At 56.7% G+C, this 23,579-nt stretch overlaps 1 protein-coding gene across 1 annotated transcript; it reads right to left on the reverse strand.

The window, feature by feature from the left end:
- Nucleotides 1–801: 801 nt before the first annotated feature.
- Nucleotides 802–21,648, reverse strand: ANXA5 (annexin A5). Its single transcript, XM_090288391.1, has 13 exons — nucleotides 21,523–21,648; nucleotides 21,337–21,379; nucleotides 14,551–14,635; nucleotides 13,279–13,373; nucleotides 12,161–12,274; nucleotides 10,120–10,210; nucleotides 7,580–7,659; nucleotides 7,127–7,183; nucleotides 4,445–4,538; nucleotides 3,188–3,283; nucleotides 2,123–2,181; nucleotides 1,800–1,922; nucleotides 802–901 (listed from the first exon to the last, which is right to left on the reverse strand). The coding sequence occupies exons 2-13, from the start codon at nucleotides 21,343–21,345 to the stop codon at nucleotides 839–841; spliced, it is 966 nt and encodes a 321-aa protein (XP_090144517.1). The 5' UTR covers nucleotides 21,346–21,379; nucleotides 21,523–21,648; the 3' UTR covers nucleotides 802–838.
- Between the last annotated feature and the right edge of the window lie 1,931 nt (nucleotides 21,649–23,579).

Genomic DNA, 23,579 nt, shown 5'->3' on the forward strand with positions numbered 1-23,579 from the left:
TCGGAGGGCTGACCTCGTCGGTCACAGGACGGGCTTGCCCTGCGCTGCCCGCTTGGAACTCATATAATACTGAATGTCAGCTGTCACTGAGAACTGTTAACTAAATAAATAAACTTAAAAAAAAGAAAAGGAAGTTTATACAGGAAGAAGAAAAACAGCACTCACGTCCTAGGTGACAGCTGAAAATTAGCTTTTCTACCAAGCATCACGAACACACGAAGTGGAGCCCCACAGAAACACACGACAGACAACCCCTCCCCCCGCCTCCCGCCCTCCCCACGGCGGAGGGGGTGGGGATTCACAGCGGGGCCGCATGTCAGTCTTTTCGCCCCAAAAGCCGGCTGCAGAGCGAGCGGTGTACACCCCACGGTCCGCTGACTCGCCTGAAAAGATGCTGTTGTTAAATAGATCGATTTTTTAAACACACGTCCACACGTAATGCACGGGGAGGAGATGTTTATTTATTGTTAATCTTTGGAATGCAACCACCATCACTTCCCAGGCTGACGTCGGTGGCAAACGCGATGACCGCGGCTCCTGGGTGCACACCAGATCACGGCCAAACTTCCAGTTACGGGACCACGGTTATCAATTCAATGCCCATGACGCATTTCCAAGGCTACAAGCGGTCTGGCCTCTTAAAGGAAAACCCAGGTGTGGCAGGCTTTACGTGCAGTGACGTGGGTAGGTGCCCGTGAGGACTGCGGGGCCCGCGGGAGCTGAAGCAGAGGGGAGGGCGCGGCCCGCCGTCGTCCGGGCTGGGTCGGGGCGTGTGCTGGAGCTGGAGCAGGTGCAGGCGTGGTGGTGGGTGGGGGCGGGGCCCTCCTGCAGGGGGCACTCAGTCGTCCTCGCCCCCGCAGAGCAGCAGGAGGGCTTTCTTGTAGTCCCCAGACGTGTCCCCCTGAAACGCGAAAGTCCTCCGTTACCTCCACGGTTCCCGGAAGCCAGGTAATGAAAACTAAGACCTAGCTGGCAAGAAGCTTTACTCCTGCAGACTGTCTCCCTAGTGGGTCATCTCTCGGTGGCTGTCACTCTGGGACTGTCAGGCGGCAGGTTCCCTCCCGGTTCTAGCCCCCGAAGGTGCCGTTCCGTGTAAGACAGAGAAGTGTGTGTCGTCCGCCCCCGGCATCACAGGGAACAGGGAACTCCACCGCAATTCAGATCCAGCTTCCTGGACAGACGCCAGGTCTGATGACACAGCCTATGGCCGCCTGAGGGGGCGATGCTGGCCCGGCCTGGCTGTTACGGCCTTGCTCCAAGACCAGAGGGCGGCTCTGCGTCCCCTCTGTGTGGCCCACGCACAAGGGTGTGTGACAAACGGGCGCTCCAAGCCAGGAGAGCGGCGGAGAGCACTGGGCCCCGCAGCGCGGCCGCCCCACACCCAGGCCGCTGAAAGCTGGCCTGACAGCGATCTGCACCCCGAGTCCCCACGCCTCTTTATCACAAAGTGGGGGGGGCGGGAGGGCAGGGCGATGGAAAGAGAAAGGAGAAGAGGAGACAAGAAAAGAAGTCACCAGGCCTCACATCCAAGTTCACTCCAGCCGCAGAGCCCATTGCCACTAAAAGGGTCAGTGCTGCGGGGACCCCCAGCCGTCCCCTGGCTGCGCTCTGACCTGGGGGGCCCCTCCCTGACTGTGACCCAGAGCGCGGCGATCGCAGACAGCGAGGGAAGGGAGAGGCAAAGAGCAGGAGCTGAGGAGCGGGGGGCAGAACACGCACTGTGACTTCGCGCAAGGGATGGGGGCCGCGTCCTGCCTGCGGCTCTGCTTCTAACCAGAACCCCGGGGAAAGGCTGGCACCTTTATCATGGAGTAAAGAGAGGTGGCGAAGTTCTTCCGGAACTCCTTCCTGATGTTGAAGAGGTCGATCTCGCTCCTGGAAACGATCACTCGGATGAGGGTGTGGTCGTCGGTGCCAGCGCCCTTGGAGGGGAATGAGAGGCGTCAGAGAAGTCGTGCCCGAGCCGGGGTGCAGCAACAGAGAGAAACTGCCGTGCAACGGACGGCGTGTTTTAAGGAGAAACAAATCCCCACACCCGTCGTCGAAAACACACGCGCACGCGGAGAAGGACAGACACCGGAGAGAGAGGCACGTCTGAGGGATGAGTCGGGGGGACACTTGCCTTCATGGCGTAGTAGAGGGTCTCTGCCAGGTAGGCGGGGATGCTCCGAATGCACTTCACTGGGGAAACAAGGGACGTCACGTCAGGTGCCCTTCTGGCGCGAGAAGGGTCAGGCGCTTAGGAGCGCAAGGCGCGCCCGCCTGTCGCTGCGCTGGCCCGCGGGGTCAGGACCCGGCTGCGGGGAGCGTGTAGCCCACGGAGCAGAGCACCGGCCCAGCACTCCTCCGGCCTCAGCCGCACACAGCGGGACCCGGGGACCGGGGCGCAGTCCCCGAGGCTTCTGGGTCTGACAGCACCTCACCCAAACCTTCTTCACTCACGAGAAATCATACAAACATCCCGGAAGTTTCCTTCCAACACATTTAAGCAACTAAGACGAGACCGCTCCCCTGTCTAGTGTCTGACAGACCCTGGATTGTCCCCGGGAACCGTGGCCAGGTGCCCTGTCCATGGTCTGTGCCACCCATGATGCGCACAAGGCGGCGTGAGACACACCCGCTGCAGCGGAAACACCCAGGCAGGCTGGTGACAGACAAGGACATCTCCCCCGAGCGTGTACCCGTCTAGTGTGAGGGCTGCTCCGACCTCCGTCTGCTGAGCTCCAGAAACTATTACATTTAATTCCTTACTACGCAAAAACAGTGATCCTTCCTTGGGGGGTCCAGATTAATTAATCTGAAAGCACCATCGTCACGCCTCCCGGCATGTCCCAGCCGGGGGCCAGCCTCTCAGCGCGCCTCGGAGCCGGGAGGACGGGACTGGAAAGAAGGTCAGCACCAACACAGCACGCGTCTCAGATAAAGCCCGCGCTCAGGCTCGTAAAGAAGCGGCCATACTCGTAACGCAGCGTCAGAGTGACTTTTGCGCAGCTCTCTCGGCACTTCCACAGGTCCAGAGGGGCTGACCAGCCAATCGTGTATTCCAACATCAAGACAGACGCTTAGCTGGAAATTCAGGAGTTTGTGTCCCCATTCTTTCCCTAACGAACGCGGTGGCTGCCGGGAATAAAGTCCCTTAGGTGGCTCTCAATACCATAAACAGTACAGCCATTCCACAGTCACCTACCGACTGCGAGGAGGAGCTGCTCCAAGTTACCAGAAGTCTCTCGGTCAATGGTTTCCTCGATCTGGAATCCTGAGATGGTCATGTATTTGTCAAACACTGCAGAACGGAAACACGATTTCATCACGTGAGGACCCGTCTTCCCGGAGAGAAGATACTTACTCTTGACCAGGGAGCGTCCTACTGAACACAAATCTCTGACTTTGTTCAGAACCTCACTGGGCCAAGCCCTAGACAATTGATTATAAATGTTTTGTCCACGGATTTCTCGGCCCCTCCTTACGCGTTACAGCCAACGGGACCCAAAGGTAAATCTCCTGGACAGGATTCCGAGGGGTCTTTCTCTTCCCTCCCTAGAAGTCATCCATATGATTAGGTCACCTCTCTCTTCTCGCTGCAAAAGTGGCTGATGTGTTTGGAGCTACAGCAGCGCCCTCATGACAGTGAGGTGCCAGGCGTGAGGACGTAAACCGAAACACTGTGGCCAGCAGAGGGACAACCAGAAGGGCCCAGGTCCCGCCACACAGCCGAGGACACCCCACTGCAGAAAGCGGTTTCACAGCCACGGTGAGTGGGGTCCTCTGTCCCTCGCCACTGAACTCATTCCCGACACGACACGCCCTGGTGGATGTCCAGAGAGGAGGTTTTGGTGACCACCCTCTAGAGCAGCGGTTCTCAACCTGTGGGTCGCGACCCCTTTGGGGGTCAAACGACCCTTTCACAGGGGTCGCCTAAGACCATCGGAAAACACATATATAATTACATATCGTTTTTGTGATGAATCACTCTGCTTTAATTATGTTCAATTTGTAACAATGAAAATACATCCTGCATATCAGATATTTACATTCTGATTCATAACAGTAGCAAAATTACAGTTAGGAGGTAGCAACGAAAATAACTTTAGGGTTGGGGGTCCCCACAACCTGAGGAACTGTATTAAAGGGTCGCGGCATTAGGGAGGTGGAGAACCTGCTCTAGAAGGACACGCTCCTCGTGAGCCGCAGCTCCGTGACTTCTGACTGGGAGGGGCAGTCTAGAGGCCTCGCCCTCCGCCTCTGAGGGCAACGGGTAGACAAAGCGTCTCCAGTTTCTAAAAAGCTACAGGAGCCCCGAGGAAAACGGTAAGATTTCTCACGGTCATCGAAACGAAGACAAACGCCGACCCCTGCTGTAAATGCCTGTGACGTAGCCGGGGCGCGGGCTTCTGCACTCCCAAAATCAACCGAGTACCGGTAGCACACGTGTGTTTTCACTCACCCCGCCGCAAATGGGACACGCTTCGCGTTCCAAAGATGGTGATGAACTTCTCCTCATCCGTCCCCCATTTAAGTTCTCCGGCCTGAAACAGCGCCTGGAAAGATCCCCACGTGTTAGGGAACCGCGCCTCCCGCCCGCCTCCGGCCTCCTTCTCAGCCAGGGCTTTCACTTCCTGATTAGTAATTTGCCTGATCCAACACCCGATGCTTTGCAGGTCCTCCTCAGAAACCTGAGAGCCGCGTCCGGGCCACCGCGGAGGGTCACCGCTGCACAGCGCACAGCACTGAGCAAGGGCGGGGCTGGCAGAGAGCTGGGAGCACCCCCTCGGGGACAGGAGGGGACAGACCCGGAGCTGAGCTGTCCGCCTTTGCTGGGTCGCTTGCTCTCTGGCTGTTGAGTAACACCCGATAGAAGGGCACGTCCTATCTCCTCCTGACACCTGAAAGTGACTGGGAGCGAGGACACGACACCCTGCCACGTCTAACAGGCTGTGGGCAGAGCACAGGGCCGGCATCGGGCGGGCACGTAACAGGAACTCGCTGACTAGTTCACGTTCCACGGTCACTTGTTCACATGGGAAGAATGTTCGCTTCCCAGTACCCATGCAATTACGGAAAAAATAAAACCGCATACGAACATCATCATTAAATCGGAGTCCCCTTACTGAGAGGCGGATAACTTGGGGAAAACCCAGAGAAGCTGTCTTTAAAATCTCTGTCCCACCCTTTCAGTTCTTCATTTCAAGGTAAGCACATCTCGGAAGCCAAGAGGAATGCGATCTGCAGTGACCGCAGCCTGGGGCCCCCGCTGCCCCCACAAGGCGCAGACCCGACAGGGGCGGGCGGCGACCCCAGCGCAGGCGTGCGGTGGGACTCGCAATCGCCGGGTGCTCCAGAATGAAGACTGTGGCAGGACAGACCCACTCTTATTGCCAGAGAATGCAGAAAAGACTAACAGCTTCACACTCAATTTTGAAATCATTTAAATGGTGAGAGTGAAGAGTATCCGTCCTGGTCACGAGAGCAGGCTGTTCCCCTGGACCCTGCACGGAGCTCAGGAGCACGGTGTTCTGGACCGCTCTTAAGGCAGCCTTTTAAACCTCATTCAAAAATAATACAAGTTCCTTGAAACATGTGTAAAACTCAGAAAAACATAAATGAAATAAAAATTACCACCAATACCAACGTCATAAAGAGACACATTTTCTACGTACAGAGAAGCTGCGCATTAACCCCCACGGGCGGCCGTCCGTGACCACACTGCCGCCCCGGCCCGGGGAGCGCTCCTTCCTGCCAGCTGCCTGTATTTGTAGAACTTTCTCTAGGAGAAGCCTGAAGCATTTTAGCTCTTCTTGGAAGAGCTCTGTTTGGGATCGATTGTTCTCAAGCTGCTGCTCAGTACACGGTGACCGGTGACCATGACCAACAATAATCGTCAGGGACAGAGAAGGCACTAAACAGTTTCCTCTTGTCTGGCTTTCACGGGAGGGGCCTCTCTTCCGCCTGAGGGTGCCAGTGGCCGTGGAGCCGGCTGCATGAGGGGCCCTCACACCTCCCCCGCCCCTCGGGGGTCTCTTGGTTCAGCCCCAGCACAGTTTGATCAGTTCTGGTTCAGGGCAAAGTGCAGAGGTTTCGGGGTCCGATAGAGCTGGTCCCTGTGGCCCCTGTGAGTCATAGGGCAGGTACCGAATGCCCCCCGAGCCTCAGAGTCCTCGCCTACAGAGGAGGAATCGTATGTCTACAGGGTCCGGGACAGAGATTCTGTGACCCCCGTCGTGAATGCACTGCAGTCAGGCGACCAACCTCAGGTGCTGCAGACACGGGGTCCCTGCCCTTGTCCTTCCCCTCTGCCCCGAGGCCACTTCCCCTCTGGAGAAGGTACAGACAGGACGCGGCAGGAGAGGAGGCAGGCTCCCTGAGCACACGCAGACCTTAGAAAGTAAAGCGGGTTCCCTACGGCGCGTGCAGTTCCCAGGTGGTGACTCACTGGGGCTTATCAGGTCCCAAAACGACAGGAACGCGCTCTCGGGCCAGGTATCGTGAGAAGCTCGGCCAAAGCCTATGAAAGGGCCCTTTCGCTGTCTGGACCGCTCTCCAGGGAGAAACCTTACACTCCCGTTAGTGAGACGGCCGTGGGGACCGGGCACCGCTGAAGCGCGCAGTTTCAGTGGGGACCCACGAAAGATCAGCGGCCAGACAACAAGCCCATTGAGAACGCCGTGGAAAGAGGGCGGAGGAGCTTCCAGACCCCACTGCCACTTGTCACCTGCTGTAGAACACAGCGCTACTTAGCACTAAACTACTTTCTTTCTCATCCTCCGCTGCTCAGAGACGCACTGCCTCCTGGGGATCAATAGCATCTGTGTGTGTGTGTGTGTGTGTGCATGCGTGTGTGTCAAGTTCTCCAGGGAACGTTCCATTATCCCAGGAAAACAGAACACCGAGGTGGATCTCACTATTTATATGTCATCTATTTTATTTTATTTCACTTCGGCTTTGGCATAAAATAGTTTGTGAGCCTCATCAAAACGAGAGAGATGTACTTCCTCCCACGGGCCTTCTGCTCGGTAAGATCATTTTAGGTGCCATGACACGTGACCAGATGTCCTGTGAGCACGGGTTTGGTTTCGTTTTTTTCATTTGTAGGTCACAGCACAGCCCGCACCTACTCGGTCTCACTCACCTGGGCGTCTTGCTCGACCTGAGCCTCATCGATCACGGTGTCAGGGTCTCTGTTCGCCTGGAAGACAGAACGTGCCACGGGGCTGGAGTCCGGACGCAGGCCCAGGAGCCCCCGCTGCTGCACACAGAGCTGTCCTCCTCGGGAACACCGTGCTTCTCTTAAGGTCCTCTCAGTGCCTACAACATTCCACCCTGCCACCCAGCACCGTCCCAAGCCAGCCCCATAAATTCTACAAATAACGGAGGACAGGGACATCCCGGAAAACGACGAGTTAACTATTCAGCGTTTCGGTCAGGCCTTCTCAAACACAAACACACAGACACCATACGGCCAGCACCAAGCAAGCACCAGGAGTGATTAAAAGCATTTCAGGTGACCTTGCAGAGCTAGATCCGGGCCAGTCCAGCTTCCGATTTTTAATCAAAAGGGGAACAGGGTCCACCCCGTCCGTACCTGAAGCAGGACCACCAACATCCTCTGGTAGTACCCTGAGGTGTCCCCCACCACGTCGTCCTCCAGGTTGGAGCCGTATTCTGCAACAGAATGACGTCATGCTTACTTACAGCTCCTTTCAGCTGGAAAAAGATATCCGGCCCCGTGAATCGGAGGGCAGAGACGTGGAGGAGGAATATTTGATTAGCAGAAGCGTTCTCTCCTCTGCTCTGGGGGCCCTAAAGCCTGAAAAAGCTAATGCTCTGAGCGGGCGGCCAGCGGAAACAGCTCAGGTTTCCTGGGAGCACTCAGCGCGAGTCTAAGCCGCGACTCAGCCACTGCGACGTGCCCTCCGCCGACGCATTTACGATCCGTGGACACAGGAAGGCCCTAGGCAGCCTCTCAACGCTGACCTTCGCTTCGCTGCCTTTCAAATGGTTCACATTAGTCTCCAAAGGCCTTTCATCTTTCCAGGCAGCGATTTTCAACCCTCTTCATCCCCCGGCACATGTGAGCTAATTACTAAAACTCCGCAGGCACCAAAAGATACATATTTTTGCCGGACGGACCAGAACAACACGTACAGTGTTGATTCAGTCCCACCAGGCAGCTATTGCTGTGTCGGCTGCTGCCATTTTTCAGTCGCCAGTCTGGGGGACAACGGTCAGGGCCTCTGACTCAATGGCCGGGAGGGCACGCCTGAGACATCCCTGCAGCGCGCTGGCTGCAAACCGCTGCTCTAACAGTCTTGAGTTTTCTTCCTTTGGGCGTGGCCTTTCCTTCCACTAAAAAGATACTTTCCCTCTGCAGCAAATACATTTAACTCCGAGAGTTAAATATAAAACACGCTCCTTCCCACCCCGATTCCCAGCTGTTGGGCAGGAGCCCACGGGGGCCACAGCCCCTCCACCAGCTCTCAGCGGCCGCCACGGAAGGAGGGGGGCCCTCCCCACCCCAAGCTCTCAGATATCTCACCTTTACTGGAAAGCAGACAACGTTTAAGAGCCTGAAACTTCTCTTTGAAAAGGTCCGAGAGAGTTTCATTCGATCAGTCACCCAAATACAAAACCTCGTATCCCTTCCTCACCTCCACTGCCTGCCTGTACTCACCCGTCAAATCCTCTCAGGTACGACTCCCCAACACCTCCTGCCCACCCAGACGGGTCAGGCGGCCTTCGTTCACCTCCCAGCCCACCCGGCTGCCTGCCCTGGGTGGGAGGCAGACCTGCTCCCGCCCTCGCTCCCACTGAACCCCGCAGCGCCTTTGGGTCGAGTCCGGCTCCTGACGCAGCTCCCCGGACCCGGCAGCAGCCCAGCTGCACGTCCTCGGTTCACGCCCACAGGGACGGGCACGCTTCCTCCGCGCGGCCGGGTTCTGGCCCCTGGGTGCGCCCTCGGCAGGCCGGTCCCCATGACACTGCAGACAGCGGGGACCCAACAGGCCCCCCTTCTTCACCCGCCCAATCCCACCGGGGGGCTCGAAAGCCTGCCCCGCCCCCAACTGCACCTGAAGGCTCTCCGAGCCCCCACAGCCGCGACTGAGGGAGCGCTCGCATTAACTACGTTTGACTTGAATTTCACTACCTTATGGCCGTGTGCTAGGTGGTGTCACCCCCAAACAGACCGCAAGCGCCCCGAGGACGGGAACTGTGCTGTGCGCATCTCCTGCGTCGCTCACGACAGCCCAGCAATGCGGCTGAGCGGGGGCACCACGTGGGCACCCTGCCCTCCTGGCACCCGTCTGCCACGGTGGCACACGGGCTCCGCCCTCGGTGTCCGGCCACTGCCCCAAACACGGCCCCCGGGCAGCGGCGGTGCACCCCTCACCCCGGCCCACGGCTGGGACCCCCCAGCCTTGGAAAGAGACGCGGGGAGGAAAGACCACACTCGGAAAGGTAATCGTTTAGCGGCTGCAAGTTTCTCGCCTTCCGACCTGCTGCGTTCCGATGCGTTTCTAAGATGAGGATGTACACGTCCCGGGGGGACCCACCCACGTCAGAGGAAATCTGATGTGAAAAAAACCCTCTAGAACTTTGCTTTCTGCTTCACTCCCTGGCTTCATTCACAGAATGTGCTTCACACTGAAAGACTGGTTGTTTCTTCACAAAGAAGCACGGCACACCAAGAAGGAAAACCAAAACACCGGGCACCCGAGCACTGCCGCCCACAAGGACATCTTGCGGCCATTCTCGGCGGCTCCCGTTCGGACGAGGTTTCCTTCCGCCTGAGAAAGCAGGCAACTTTGCTAACACAAAACTGGATGCTTATGAGGAAGGAAAACCATTTCCGTCTTAAAGTGAGCACAGAAGGAAGGCCGCCGGCATATCCTACGTGAGCGGCAAATCCTATCTAAGAGGAGACTCCATCTCCGCCCGAAGCAGCTTATAAACCCTAGTTCTCGTGGGGGCGGAAGGAGGTCTCCCCTTGCTGGAGGAAAAGCCCGGGACAGCGGCTCCCTCACTCCCTCCTCCATTCCCCCGGCGACCGCGTGCTGGACCCTGGAGCCCTGGGCCTGCCCTCGCCCCGGCGGACGCGACAGGAAACACAGCGCGAGCCCCTACCTTCTTCATAAACTTTCTTGATGGCGCTCAGTTCCTCAGGGGTCCTGGAGGCAATGATTTCCGTCAGCACTTTCTCATTGGTCCCAGCTCCCTGTGTGGGGGTTTGTGTTTAATAGAAAAAAGTGTGTCAACAAGATTAAAAAGAAAGCGATTTTCCTAGAATAGACGTTACCCAAATTGCAGAACTGCATAAAGAGTACCCAGCGTAACAGTCACTTCCTTGTAGAGGACTTCTGTTAGTTATAGAAATAAGAAATTTCAAATTAATTTTTGTTCCTAAGACAATTTTATCCCTTTTTGCCTACTGAAAATTGTTCATTGTACATAAGTGTGCATACACAGATATAACAGATCATATAAAATTTGTGATTTTACCAATTTAATTCTAAATAGTTTGAAAGTAAAATGTTTTAATGAGCCGTGAAACAATTAAAAAGGCTGGAATAGTACAAAGCACCCTTCCCAGGGATTTCTACTGATCCCTCAGCAGCCTGCACCTCCGGCCCCCGGCCCTGGCCCCGCGCGGAGTTCTCGGGGCTGTGGAGGCGCTCAGCATCGGGGCGCAGGGAAGGCAGCATTGCGGGGCAATGATGGGAGCATTGGAACTTGCTTTCTGGATTTTCGAAAAATAATTGCTGTCAGGGTTTCTTTTTCTGATACAGAAGTCATGCCGACACCAATAAATTAGAAGATACAAGCAATGGTGCAGCCAAACTTAATTTTAAAAGGCAGTATATTTGAGCCCTGGCTGGTGTGGCTCAGCAGATTGAGCGCCGGCTGGCAAACCAAAGGGTCGCAGGTTTGATTCCCAGTCAGGGCCCAGGCCTGGGCTGTGGGCCAGGTCCCCAGTTGGGGGCATGCGAGAGGAAATCACACACTGATGTCTCTCTCCTGCTCTCTCCCTCCCTTCTCTTTTCTGAAAATAAATAAAATCTTTAAAATATATATTTGAGTTATTTTTGCCAGGGTTCTTGGAGAACGAAGTTGTGGGAGGTGATGAGAAGAAAGGGAGAGAAAACTCCAAGTGTGTCATTTAATCCTGGTTGTGTTGTTAACTAGACAAGAGTGGCTACACTTACATTTTTAATAATGTTTATAGCCTTTTGTATCTTATTTTCATGCCTGTTTTTAAGATGTTACAGAGTAGGTATTTTATCTTTTAAAACAGAAAGGTGGCTGACTGGGTAACAATAATATCATTAATTTTTATAGGTTATAAAACGAAGCGTCCGAGAATTCTCGGGTAAGAAAGGTGTAAACCGTTTCCTAGAAGAGCTGGTGAACTTGTCACAATTTCCCTGCAGCAGGTCGGGAACTGTGTAGCCCCCGGGGCTGGGGCCCTCGGGCAAGACCTGGGGCACTGAAACGTTTGTTGGGACTTAGTGGACGGACACCGGTCACTCACGAGCGGTTCTGAGTTTGCAGGGAAAAGGAAGCGGACTGACCAGCGGAGGGAGGGGGCAGGCAGCTCAGGGACCATCCTCGGGGGCAAGGAGGGCTCTCAGGCGGGAGACCCTGTGCCCAGGTTCCTCTCCGTTGCCCCACGGGATTGTTCTGGAACGAACCAGACCTTCAGTCACTGAAAAAGGGCGTGAGGGTGCGGAGCTTCTGAGCTGCAGCAGCAGCTGAAATGCTGCCAGAGCACAAATCTAGGTCTTTCAAGTGCTTGATTTTTGGTAAAGAAACGGAAATATAGAGAGAATGATGCTTAAATACACTATCTTTTATTTTATTTTTTTTTTTTATGATTTTATTTATTTATTTTTAGAGAAAGGGGAAGGGAGGGAGAGAGAGAAGGAGAGAAACATCCATGTGTGACTGCCTCTCACATGCCCCCAACTGGGGACCTGGCCCACAACCCAGGCCTGCGCCCTGACTGGGGATCGAACCGGCGGCGCTTTGGTTCATGGGCTGGCGCTCCATCCACTGAGCCACACCCGCCAGGGCTCAAATATTTTTAATATAAGAAAGAGGACAACGGGGTTCCCCACACAGAACCGCATGCTCCGTGAGGCGCGGTCCCGGCCGCCTGCCCCCCTACCTTAAGTGCGTGCTTCAGCTCATAGGCATCATAGAGCCAGGACGGCTTCATCAGCGCCACCATCAGCTTCTCAAACTTGCCGGTCAGCTCTGACTTCAGGTCGTCCAGAAGGTCCTGACCCACGGAAAACACACACGTGTCACCCTGGCACAGACCTGAAGGGGATCCTTCTTACACGGGAACGTGAGCCTCTGCCCTAAGGGATTCTGTGTGCGGCCACCTCCGCGGGGGAGGCCCGCGCGCGACCGCCGCCCCACGGCACCGAACACAGCAACCCCTACCCTGACGCCCACCCGCCGGCCGCCTGAGGAAAAGCAAAGTCACGTGCGTGTCAAGGTCACTGTTACTGGGCTGCTTTTCTTACGTCAACAGTTAAAAAAAATGTATGAATCCTTTAAAAGTATGCTAAGAAATCTATTTGTAAAATGCTGTTCTCTGGAGCATGTGTAGCTTTAACAAAAATTTCCTCCAAAATAATCATGCATGCATTTTTACAAAAGACAAAATCTGGCCTGTCCTGCCCAAACAATTTTTTCTTTCCTCTCAGTCTAAAACGATGCTCGCTCTGCGGCTGATGACCGAGGCCACCGGCCCTGAGGGGGCTGCCCTCACGATTATAAATGAGACTGTGGTTAAAGTGCCTTCCTCTTCTTCTCTTTTATTTTTTGCTTTGCATCTGTTTCTCCATGAAATGACGAATGTGAATCTCCAGGATAATAAAACGACATCTGTGTGTTCCATGCGGGCACTCATTTAGCAACAAATTAAGTTTTACTTCGAATCGTAGACCAGATAAGAGGATTTAAATCAACGAATTAAGAACTCACGTAGTAAAATGTCACTCTGAAAGCAACCAAGACTGTGTCTGTGTCATAGCAAAAAGAAAAGGCCTGGAACAGACGCGGGAACAGCCCGGCGGGCGGCCCCGAGGAGGGGCTGCCGCTGAGGCATCGCACAAGGAAAGCAGCGAACTGCGCGAGGACAAGGGGAGCCCTGTGTACTCGCAGCTGAAAATTAAGCAACTGGGGAAAAAGGAGGAGCAGGAGACTTGGCATCATTAATTTCGTGACATTTGCCAAAAGACATCAGACTTCAAACTCGCGCGAGGCGGGTCTTACCCGGCCGAACAGCGTCTTGAAGGCGGCCGCGATCTCCTGCCGCTGCGCGTTGCTGCGGGAGGTCAGCAGGGCCAGGACGGTGTCCTCGTCGGTGCCTGCGGGGCGGGGGGTGGGGGGCAGTCACCGCCGGCCTCCCCCACATGCCCTCGCTCCCCACCCACAACCTGTGCGACCAGAGCCTGCCATTCCTCACCCCGCGAGCATGTTCTTCCGTCACTGACCAGACCGGGACGTTTACGACCTGCCAGGGGTTCTGGCCAGTATATTCTACCCCTGTTCCTGCCGCACTGTGACGCGGGCAGCAAAATACTCGTGACTTTTAAAAAACGGGGTGCGCCCAGTTTCTCTTGTAACCAACACTTGCTCGGACAACGGCTCTCCAGGCGGCCCAAGCTGTGGGGGCCGAGAGGGGACGGAGATGCGGGCCCTGGCTGCAAGTTGCAGACAGTTTAGGGTAACAGACACAGAAACACACGGCCCGCCGCGAGCGAAGGGCCCAGGGGAGGTCTGGGTGTTCAGTGGGATTCAAAGGGGTTCCCTGAGTGACAGCAGGTGGAAGGGGGTTTGGGAAGAGCTTCATGGAGAAGGCGGCACCAGTCTTGAAGGACAGAAGAACACGACAGATAGGGACAGGAGGAAGGACAGGCTTTTACGAACGGGAAGAAAAATCGGGGCTTTCACGGCAGATACCGAAGCGGGGACGCAGGCATCACAGCGTGGGAGGAGCCGGGCCAGGCGACCTGGGGCACCTTGGACAGCGTCCCCAGGTCAGAAAGCCACCGCTGGCCTGCCCCATGCGGAGCCCTCACAAGAGGGGCAGCCCATCGGGGAAGGGGTGTCCTACCCACAGGCCCTGGTGCAGGAGCCTGGGGACGGGATCTGTGTGCAGAAACCCTTGTGCAGAGGCTCCTAAGGGCCGGGAAGGGGTGGGACAGAGAAGACAGGCACCTGAACGTAAGGGATGCACGAAAGTGGGGCTGAGCCCAGGGCGCGTCAGCAGGGACTGCAAAGGGCCGGCTCTCAGGGCCGTCTGCTTCTCTGCCCTGCCGCCCGCTGCCCGGGGAGAGCAGACGGCCGCCCGCCCTGAGGCTGCCAGTTGCGGACGCTGACTGCCAGGGACAGCCAGCCCTATTACTTTGTTAGAACTCAGGGCACCTTCTCCCCTTCTGTACAGACCAGAGTGTTCTCCAGTCATCTCACCGCGGGTCAAGGACTCTGTGTCCGGGACCACAAACGTCCCGTGTCCTCAGGACGCAGCGGAGGCCGACTTACCCAGGCCCTTCATGGCCTTGCGGAGCGCTTCGGCATCTGCGCGCTCATCGAATCCGGGGAAGTCGGTCACGGTGCCTTTGAGAGCCTGAGGCGGGAGACAGGGGCGTTCCCTGTGGTCAGACTGACGCGGGCAAAGCGCCCGACAGAGCAGCGCGCCACCCCGCCACCGTGTCCAGCCGGCCGCTCCCCGGCCGCGGAGGGAGACGCTCTGTGCCACCGTGTCTGAAACAGGCCACGGGCAGTGCGGACCCGCAGCACCAGCCCCGAGCGCGAGCGGCAGGGACCTGCAGCAACCACGGGGCGTCGGGGGGGGGGGGGGGTGGGGTGGCTCCCACGGCCTCCTCCCGCAGGCGAGCCGCACCGCCCCCCTCCCCGCTCCTCCTGACTCGCCCCCCAGGGCGGTCCGGGATGAGCCAGCCGGACGCGCAGCTCTGGGCAACGCTCTAGTCACGCAATGGCGCATCAAGCCCCGCCTCTGCTTACTTAGCCGGGGTTTTAGAATAAGCCGGCAAAGCCTGGAAGGATACTTGGGAATGCAAGTGTGACCCGAGGGCTCCATAAGGGTCTGCGGGAAGAGATGCTTCCTTACGCAGGGGCGGGGGAGAAGCCCTGTCGGGTTTACCAGCCACGTGTTGTATTTGGAATGGACGCACAGTCGCCGGCCAGGAGAACACCCCCCACCTCAGCCTCCCGTCGCTGCACCTGCCGAGAACATCCCACCACCAACCAGCCGAGAAAAGACGGACGCGAGAGCCGTGGGGAGGGCCTCCCACGGGACGCAGCGCTGACCGTCAGCCCAGTGGCACTGAATTACGCCCCCGGAGTCACACACGGATCCAGCAGACAGGCTCTGCCCTGGACCACACTCCACGCGGCTCCTCTGAGCCCCGAGGACGCGGTCCGGCCCTTCCCCAGCTGCTGAAGGAACGCTCCTCACCGCCCGCCGCCGAGGGACAGCCTGTGGGCTGCCTTCTGCGCGCGCCCTGGGAGGCCCCTGTAGCAAGAACCCCTGCCCGTGATGTCTCCTCGGAGGAGGGGTCCACCCACGGACCCCGCCCTGTCCCTGGCTACACGTCCCCAGGGTCTTTGCCACATTCGGGCTTGGACTCACTCTCTCTCCTGTATGCAACCGTCTTGAATACAACCTCCCTGGCCCTGTGAACAAATGTCGGAGTCATGTTTTCTCTCAGTCAGTCCTCCTGTTTGAGGAAGGAAGACCCTCCTCCTCCTCTGCCAACAGTCACCCCGAGAGAACCTACGGGGAAACCCGAGTGCTGTGACCATGAGGCCAAGAGAACACCATCCTCTCAGAGATACGGGGTGTTTCCCGGGTGACCGCCAGCCCCAGAGTGCTGACCGGCAGCGGCTCCCATCCGCTCTGTCCCTGAGCTAAAGAGGACAGTGGCCAACTGGGGGGCGGGGGGGGCAGGGGGGCAGCCTCGTCCCCACTTGTCTCCTGGGCGCGGTCATGACACTGGGTCAGAGCTCTCTGTTCTGCCAGCCGGGAAAGCCGCCCGCAGCCAGGCCTGCACCCCTGCGCCCAACCCCTGATCTAAAAGCACAGGTGCATGAAGAGCACTGGGTCTCCCCACTGGCTCCCCGGCTGGGGCCCCGTGAAGCTAGCGACTGAACAGTTAATGCAGCGGTGGCCCGGGGCGCGAGTGGGCAGCGTCTGGCCCGGCAGAGCGGGCTCCGGCTGGGAAGGTCCGTCTCTCGGGCCACAGAGCGGGAGCCCTCTGTTCAGTGGGACCACGGCCAGTCCCTACGGAGACCCCGTTGGCGTCCTCAGGAAATGAGGAACGACCGCGAGTCCTCTCAGCGTGACGGCTGCGGCCTGGCGGGCGACTGAGCTCAGGGTCCGTCCACTCATTCACTCAACGACCACTTTTGAGTGCCTCCCGGTGCCAAGCACCGTGCTAAGCACCAGGGAAAAGCCGAGACCTGTAAAGGCAAGAGAAGGCCCCGCCGTGGGAGCGAAGGGCGGGGGGGGGGGGGGGCACGGCCCTGAGGGCTCTCCCGGGTGGGTGGGCACACGGGGGCGGCTCTGGGATGGGAAGACGTCGGACAAACTTCACAAAAACGCCTTGGACGCTGCCTGTGATGCTGCCAGGCAGGATCGGGGAAGGAGAGCCGTGCAGGGAGGTGCCTCAGAGGCATAAGAACACGGGAGAGCGCGAGGGTCAGGCCAAGGGGTAAGTATTTCGACAAACCAGGGGAGGTGGGGGAGGGGCGCAGCGGGGCTGCAGGGCCGGGCTGGGGGACGCTGGCACCCTGTCCTCAACGGACGCCCTTTGGGACGGGAAACCAGCAGAACAGGGTCAGCTCTGCCACCAGGTTTCCTGGGCAGCCGTAGAGGTGACCCAATGGACTGTGCAGGTGCCGGGAAGACTGTCTAGAAACTACCGACACCAGCAGATAAGGAGACTCAGGTCAGGAGCAGCTGCAGTGCAGAGAGACAGACAGACAGACAGGAGCGGGGCCGGGCAGAAGGAAGCACCGGGGACGGCTCCTTGTTCACACGGGGACAGGGGTGCTGCTTCTGCCTTTCTCCCCAGCAGGCGGTGGGTTCCCCACATAGTTGGGGCCTGAAGCCAGGGGAAGGGAGAGCGGAAACAAGAGAAGGGGGGGCAAGAAGGGGGACCAGAGGAGAAGGGACGGTCACCTGCGGTCAGAGCGCAGCGAACACTGGCCAGGCGCCGTGACGGGGCAGGCACTGTGCCCGAGCCCCACGTGGGCCATCCCAGTGAAGCCGGCGGACAGGTGAGGACACTCCTGGCCAGGAAGCACTGGCAAGTCACCCAAGTGACCAGACCAGCGAGCAAGGAGCTGAGCTGGGCTGGGGGTCCGAACCGCGACCTCCCACAAACAAGAAGAAAACCCAGGGGGGTCATGGATGGAAGCGGGGGAGAGGGGTTTCCTGGGAGGGAAAGACGGAGGACGTCCAAAACTGCAGGAGGTCAAGGAAGGGGAGGGGGGGTGGGACAGGGCCCCTGGGTCAGGACCTGCGTCCTGGGGGCAGTGACAGCCACACGGAGGGGCACTGAGCACTGAGCTGAGGCAGAGCACCTCCAGGAACTCCCATTTTACAAACGACGGTTTATGAAAACATGTCTTTAAAGTCACACTTAAAAAATACTTTATCCAGTTTCCAGGCTATGACGAAGTCACAAACAGAAGTGAAAATGAGGCGAAGGGAGGGACAGAGCGACAACAGAGATTTGCCTTAAAAGGAAGTGACGCGGGACCCCTGAGCTGAAGGAAGGAAGAGAATCTCAGCCACTAACTCTGCAGAAGAAAGAACTGCCGGCTGCATTTTGAGAACTTTCTAGAAATCAGGAAACATTTGCTACATTCCATAGGATCAGAGTCACCACCAAAGCCAGCAAAGGCCTGTAGTGGTTTTAGGGACAGACGTGACTCACAGGCATGAGTCAGAGGCAGCCCTTGGGTGGACGTCCTGCCCAAACCCCGCCCCGCCCACACAAAACGGTCTGCTTTGCGCAAGTGTGGCCATGATGTGACTCAGAGAGGGTGTCCCCTCCTTCCTGTGGCTCCCCCTGCCCGGCAGCCACTGACTCACACCTGCCTCCCCCAAGCCGTGCCCGGCGCTGGTCCTCCTCTGCCCCCAGAGCCTTTCCGAGGAAATTATGTGTGCTCAGGCAATACCTGGCCAAACATATCATTCACTTTTCTAACTCCCACCTTCACAGTTACCCATTCTTCCAGCTTCGTAATTTTCTTGGCTTTAGAGGTTTGTTTGCTTTGCTCTAAATGAAAATGTCTTTACCTTCGAAGACCAGGTATAGCCAACATAAAATAGACAAAATTAAACAACAAAGCAAGTGAAGGGTTGCTTTTTTATACACGGAACTTAAAGACACAGACAATCTGGGCCCAAAAAACACTTAAAGAAAAGTCTTAGGAGCACTTATTAAAAAAAAAAAAAAAAAATCAGCTGCCATGCTGGTGAAGTTTTAGATAGCATACAGGTTAAATGAATAACATGCATCCAGAAGTGGATCTAGGAGGTAAACATATTGTTATGTTCTTCCCATGTTAAAGGTCTAAGCCACTAAAAGACCAGCCTGCCCCCTACGGGCCTCCCCAGGCCGTCGGATGTGAGGTCCGGGTGTGAGGCTTGCTGAATGCCCATGAACTCCTCAGCGGCGGGCAAGGCGGCCATCCACTCTGGATCTAGGTCTTTCTAAGCATCCAAAAGAAAGACAAGACTCAAAGGAATCGGAAGCTGACTGAGGCTAATCCAAAGCAGCCCAGGCCGTGGGTAACTGGTAACCGTGATCGAGACCCCAGAGGAAGCTGGTCAGGGCAGGTTTGCCTTAAAGTGAACGGCAGGAAGAGATGCAGTCCGTGCAGGAAGTGAGCTCCTCGGGGTGGACCTCGGCTCCCAGCTGCTCACACCGCTCCTGCTTGTCTGCCCTGGACCTCCGTGCAAGCCAACCAAAAACCCTTCTAATCCAGCCTGTGCAGTTTGACCCCATACCAGGGAAAGAACTCTGATATTCATGAAGTTCCTCGTGAGAAACTATGTTACCTGACTTTATCACATTCCTGCTGCCCTGAATATATTGTCTTTATAAACAGCCTTATAAGTGAAACTAACTTCCGATGGCCCCAATATATTTTAAAGTTTTGTTACTTTAAATAAAGGTAAAGCTGCAAGAGCCTGAAACTGAATGAAAATGTGTTCAATGGACCGTTCATCTATGAAACGCAGCCAAGTCTCGATTTTCCCAAACCAGGAGTGCAGAATGCACTTTTAAGCACCTAAACAGAATAAGTGAGATGGTCCATGAACACAGCTGGCTCCAGAGAACGATGGAACACCCTGGGGAGCAGGTCAGGAGGCCCCAGGACCAGGAACAAAGAGAAGCCGCTGGTGCGAAGACAGTTCATAAGCATGCAGACCTACCCTGCAGAAGGTTACATTTTAACTGTTCAAGAAACAGGAAACATTGCTTTTTAACAACACAATTTAATGTGCCAAAATGTGCACCTCTAAGGCTCAGGCATCTGATCCCGTGAGCCTGCAGAGGGCCCGAGAGTGGGGATCTCCGGGCCCCACACCCACAGGTCAACAAGAGGCAACACCAGAGAAGCAGGCTGAAACCGAACACTGAAGCTCCTTCCCTCCACGGAAATGCAATTCCATAATGTGGGCTTTCTGCACACCGTGGACGTATACACTCAAAACTCCATCCTAATAGTAAATATTTTAACAAAATGTTTTACTTGAATGGCTTCCAAGGAAGACTAGTAACAGAGCCAGTGCTTTAACAGTACTTGTAACTTTCGTGATAACTAAAAACTGTGGTTTTGATTGAAAACAGCCCTGGTGTTCTACTGTGATAGAAATCACGCACATAATTTTATAATACAAGCCACCATTCTTCCCTTTGTGTGACATAAGGGCCTTGACACTATTTTCATTCTCTGAAGTTATTCATGTCCACAACTGGAAAAATGTGCTCCATGATGCTGTCTTGGGTAAAGTGTCTACATAATTAAAAGGAACTGATTGAAAAACTTCAGGCGTCCCTGGGTCAACGTACAAGAGAGACTCAAGACACAGCCAACTGAGCAAGGAGAAAGAGAACTGTTCTCGGGAGCTCGCCAAATCGTCAGTTACATCAGCACACCCGCCTATCAAGATGGGAAAGATAACTCGGAGGAAAGCTAATTCCACATGAGTGTGGCCTTTCCATGGGGAGGAACCTAAGCCAGAGTTTCCACTGGAAGTAACATGAGAATCGGTTTATTGTAATATTTCTGAAGAGCAAAGAGGAAGTAAGAAAAGAGCACTGTGTCGATTTAATAGAGCTGCCAACTCCTCTTACTCTCCCCGTTTTCTCTTGGAAAAGACCGTGAAACCCTACTCAATGCTGGTAAATCAATCTGATGTTAAAAGGAAGAAAGGACTCTAAATGAGAAAGGGCATTGTTTGAGTACCTAAAACACTTGTTTTAAAAAAACGATCTGGGCTCTGACAAGCCATTTAGATTGATAAGATCTATAAAACTGGTTTTGGGGTGGACCTGTTATGCAGCGATTTTTTATTCACAAAAGACTATAACATAGTCAATGTTTAAAGACTGCCATATAAATCACACGATTTTCTTTCCTACATGTTTGATAAATGTTAAGAACGACAAAGAAAGCCAATATTAGGTCATCCATTCTGAAACAGAACCAAGGAAAATTCAATTCAGAACCCGTTCTGCCAGTCCATTACTTAATGTTTTATGTTTTATGCATGAAAAAAACAATCAGTGCCGACCTCAGGGACAGTTTCTCCCAGCAAAACTGGGTTGAGCAACCGGGCACGGCTGCGCTTGAAGCTCGGCCGGGTGGAGGCCAACGCCCACCCGCAGTATTAAAGCGCAGGAAACTTGGCGGAAAAAACCCCAAGGCAGCCAGGGGGGAAAATGCATCCGCCTCACATGACCGAGCTGTTCCTGCTCTGGTTCTAATTTTAGTGAGTCTTCGGATTTGGGGGAGGCCCCCTTCTACACGTTCACTGGAGGAAAGGCAAAGCGCAAAAGCCTGGCCACGTCACCGCAGGCGGACGCGGGGCGGGAGCAGGTCCCGGGGACACGCGGCGGGAGGGCACTGAGGCTGGGCGCGGGGAAAGGAGCCACGCGCGAATTTCCTGAAGGCGGATTCTCTGTACTCCTCAACTTTTTTGGCTTTCAGACAAATTCTAGAAGTCCCTTGACGCAGCTGACAAAGTTGGTAAATGGGGGCGCTGCGCAGGGCGCACGGCCTTACCTGTGCCATGGCGACTGCTCAGGTCCTGGAAAGGGACGCGGGCCTGCAAGACAAGGGACGGCGCTGATGCCCGGGCAGACGGGACCCTCCGTGGTGCTGGGACCCGCCCTCCCCACCGCCCTCCGCACGGCCGGGCACCCCGCCGCCCCGCGCCCCGGCCCGCGCCCGGGCCAGGAGCGCACTCACCAGACAGAGGGACCGAGAGCCGGCGCCTGCGGGAGCGGAGAGCAGCGGAGTGGAGCGCGCGGGGCAGCGCAGGGACGCAGCGGGAGGGCTGGGAGGGCTGCTCCAGGCCACCTCCAGGCAACGGAAACACCAGGACCGGCCCCGCCCCCCCCCCCCCCCCCCCCCGCCAGCCTCAGCGCGCCTGCGTGGGGCGCGGCCCTCCGGCCAGCCTGGCTGCGGTGGGACCGGCGGGGCTCCGCTCCCCGAAGGGCAGGCGGGGCTGGGCAGCTGTCCTGGACGGTCCCCCGCAGCCCGGCCGGGCAGAGCGGTGTGTGTGCGTCTTTTCTCAGGAACAGGCAGTCCCTACGCCCAGGTCACCTCTGACCTTGGGATAGAGAAAGCTGAAGATTTGGGGGCATGTCCCAGTTTGTAAGATTTTGGTGGTGGTTTTTATTTTTTAAAGTGTCAGCGGCTCCGTCCTCAAGGCCGTGTCTTACAGCCCCTTCGGCGGCTGAGGGGGGAAATTTCCAAACCTCTGCCAGGGGCCAGTGAACATGCTCAGAACGGCCTAAAACTGGGATGGAGGCCCGGTGTGAATTAAACATAAAAAGCGAGCGTAGGGGCGCCAGAGGGCCTGCAGGATGCTGTCCGGGGCTGGCGCAGAAAAGGCGAAGCTAGAAAGATGGGCCCTTCTCAGCCCCGCAGGTGCCAGCGCGGCAGGTGCGCGGCGGGAGGCGCCACGGGGGGCCGGGGAGGCCCTTGGACGGAGCTTGCAGTGCTGGCCGCCGCCGCCGTGACATGTCCGAGATGTCCTGGGGTGACCGCAACGCCTGCAGAGACTGAGGATGAGAGAGAAGAACCTAGTCCTCTTTGGGGAATAAAGAAGAGGTTTTGTCAGAGAAGGGGAGCTGGTGTGATTCTCGGCCTAGAACTTCTGGACAAGTGAGCAGGGCCTGGCCGAGTCCCAGCAGGACGGGGGGCAAAGCTGACCAGTGTGGGGGGCTTGCTGCCTACACACACCCTGGCGCCCAGTCCCGGCTGTTTTCCGTCCCCTCCCGGCCTTCTCCCACCCGGACCAGCCCCTCGGCCTCCTTCCTGGGGGCTAAGTCCCCGTGGGGGCCCTGGGAGGCAGTGGGCCTTCTTCTGGCTCCGCGTCCCCGCCCTTACGAAGATTTAAGTGGTTCTAGTGGGGACAGTGGGTCCAGACCTACTTCAGAGCCTCGTCCTGCACCAATGGTGCCAGGTACAAGGAGGGGGTCCCTGTGCTCTCCAGAAGCAAAAGCAGAGGCTCCTCGGATGCCGGGCTTTAGCTGTCCTCTCAGTGTTTTCATTCAAAACAGCGTCTGTATTTATCCCGTGAAACAAACAACTTCCCTAGCAGGGCCTGGAATGTAGGTCTTGGGTAAATAATTAGGCGAACTTCTCATAGGAGTCCTGCGGGCAGAGTGTTTTAACCTCGGGGAAGATTCTCGGAGCATTGCGTCAAAGGGAAACAAGGCCGGGCCGGCTGCGACAGGCACAGTGCGGTCCAGGTCCCGGTTACAGCGGTGACAGCGGCAGCCCCTGCCCCCGGTGCCCCGCCCGGCACTGATGTTCAGGATGGTGGGAACGATGGGAAATCGGGTTCAAGGAGAGCCGGGCAGAGAATTGTGCCAGAGCGTGGGAGGAGGCTCAGACAGGGGTGCTGGGTTCTGGGGAGCCCTTGCCCCAGGCTGGGCCCAGTGGGGTTTTGGGATCTTACCCGAACGCCCCCTCGGACTGTGACTTGACTTTTCCTGATCTGGGGCGGCGGGGAGGATGAGGAGCGCTTGCTTGTTTAATGCCTGGAAAGAACAGAAAGACCGGCTCCAATTCCTCAGCCTCTTTCCCCGTCCACAACTCTCACCACGAAGCCCCACGCTCCTCCGCAGGCTGCTGAGTCGGCGCCCACCCATGCCCCTCAGAAGCCGAAATGCGCCCCTGAGGACCCCTGCCCTGCCCTGCTCTGCAGGCCTTGGCACACTGGCCCCCGCCCCCCCCACCCCAGGGCCCGTCTGTGGTCCTCTGAGCATTGGTCCTTCAGCAGCTTCACTGTGTGT

This window comes from Furipterus horrens, unplaced genomic scaffold (assembly GCF_987537825.1).
Source record: "Furipterus horrens unplaced genomic scaffold, mFurHor1.1.pri manual_scaffold_10, whole genome shotgun sequence".
In the NCBI taxonomy this organism is placed as follows: domain Eukaryota; kingdom Metazoa; phylum Chordata; class Mammalia; order Chiroptera; family Furipteridae; genus Furipterus; species Furipterus horrens.

Bases quoted from the DNA above. Each gene is read 5' to 3' on its own strand.
- ANXA5 (XM_090288391.1), bottom strand. The intron at 7,660-10,119 runs GTAGGGGCTCGC...ATTCTGTTGCAG, and splicing joins CAAGAAAGTTTATGAAGAAG to AATACGGCTCCAACCTGGAG. The intron at 902-1,799 runs GTGCCAGCCTTT...TTCGCGTTTCAG, and splicing joins CTCTTTACTCCATGATAAAG to GGGGACACGTCTGGGGACTA.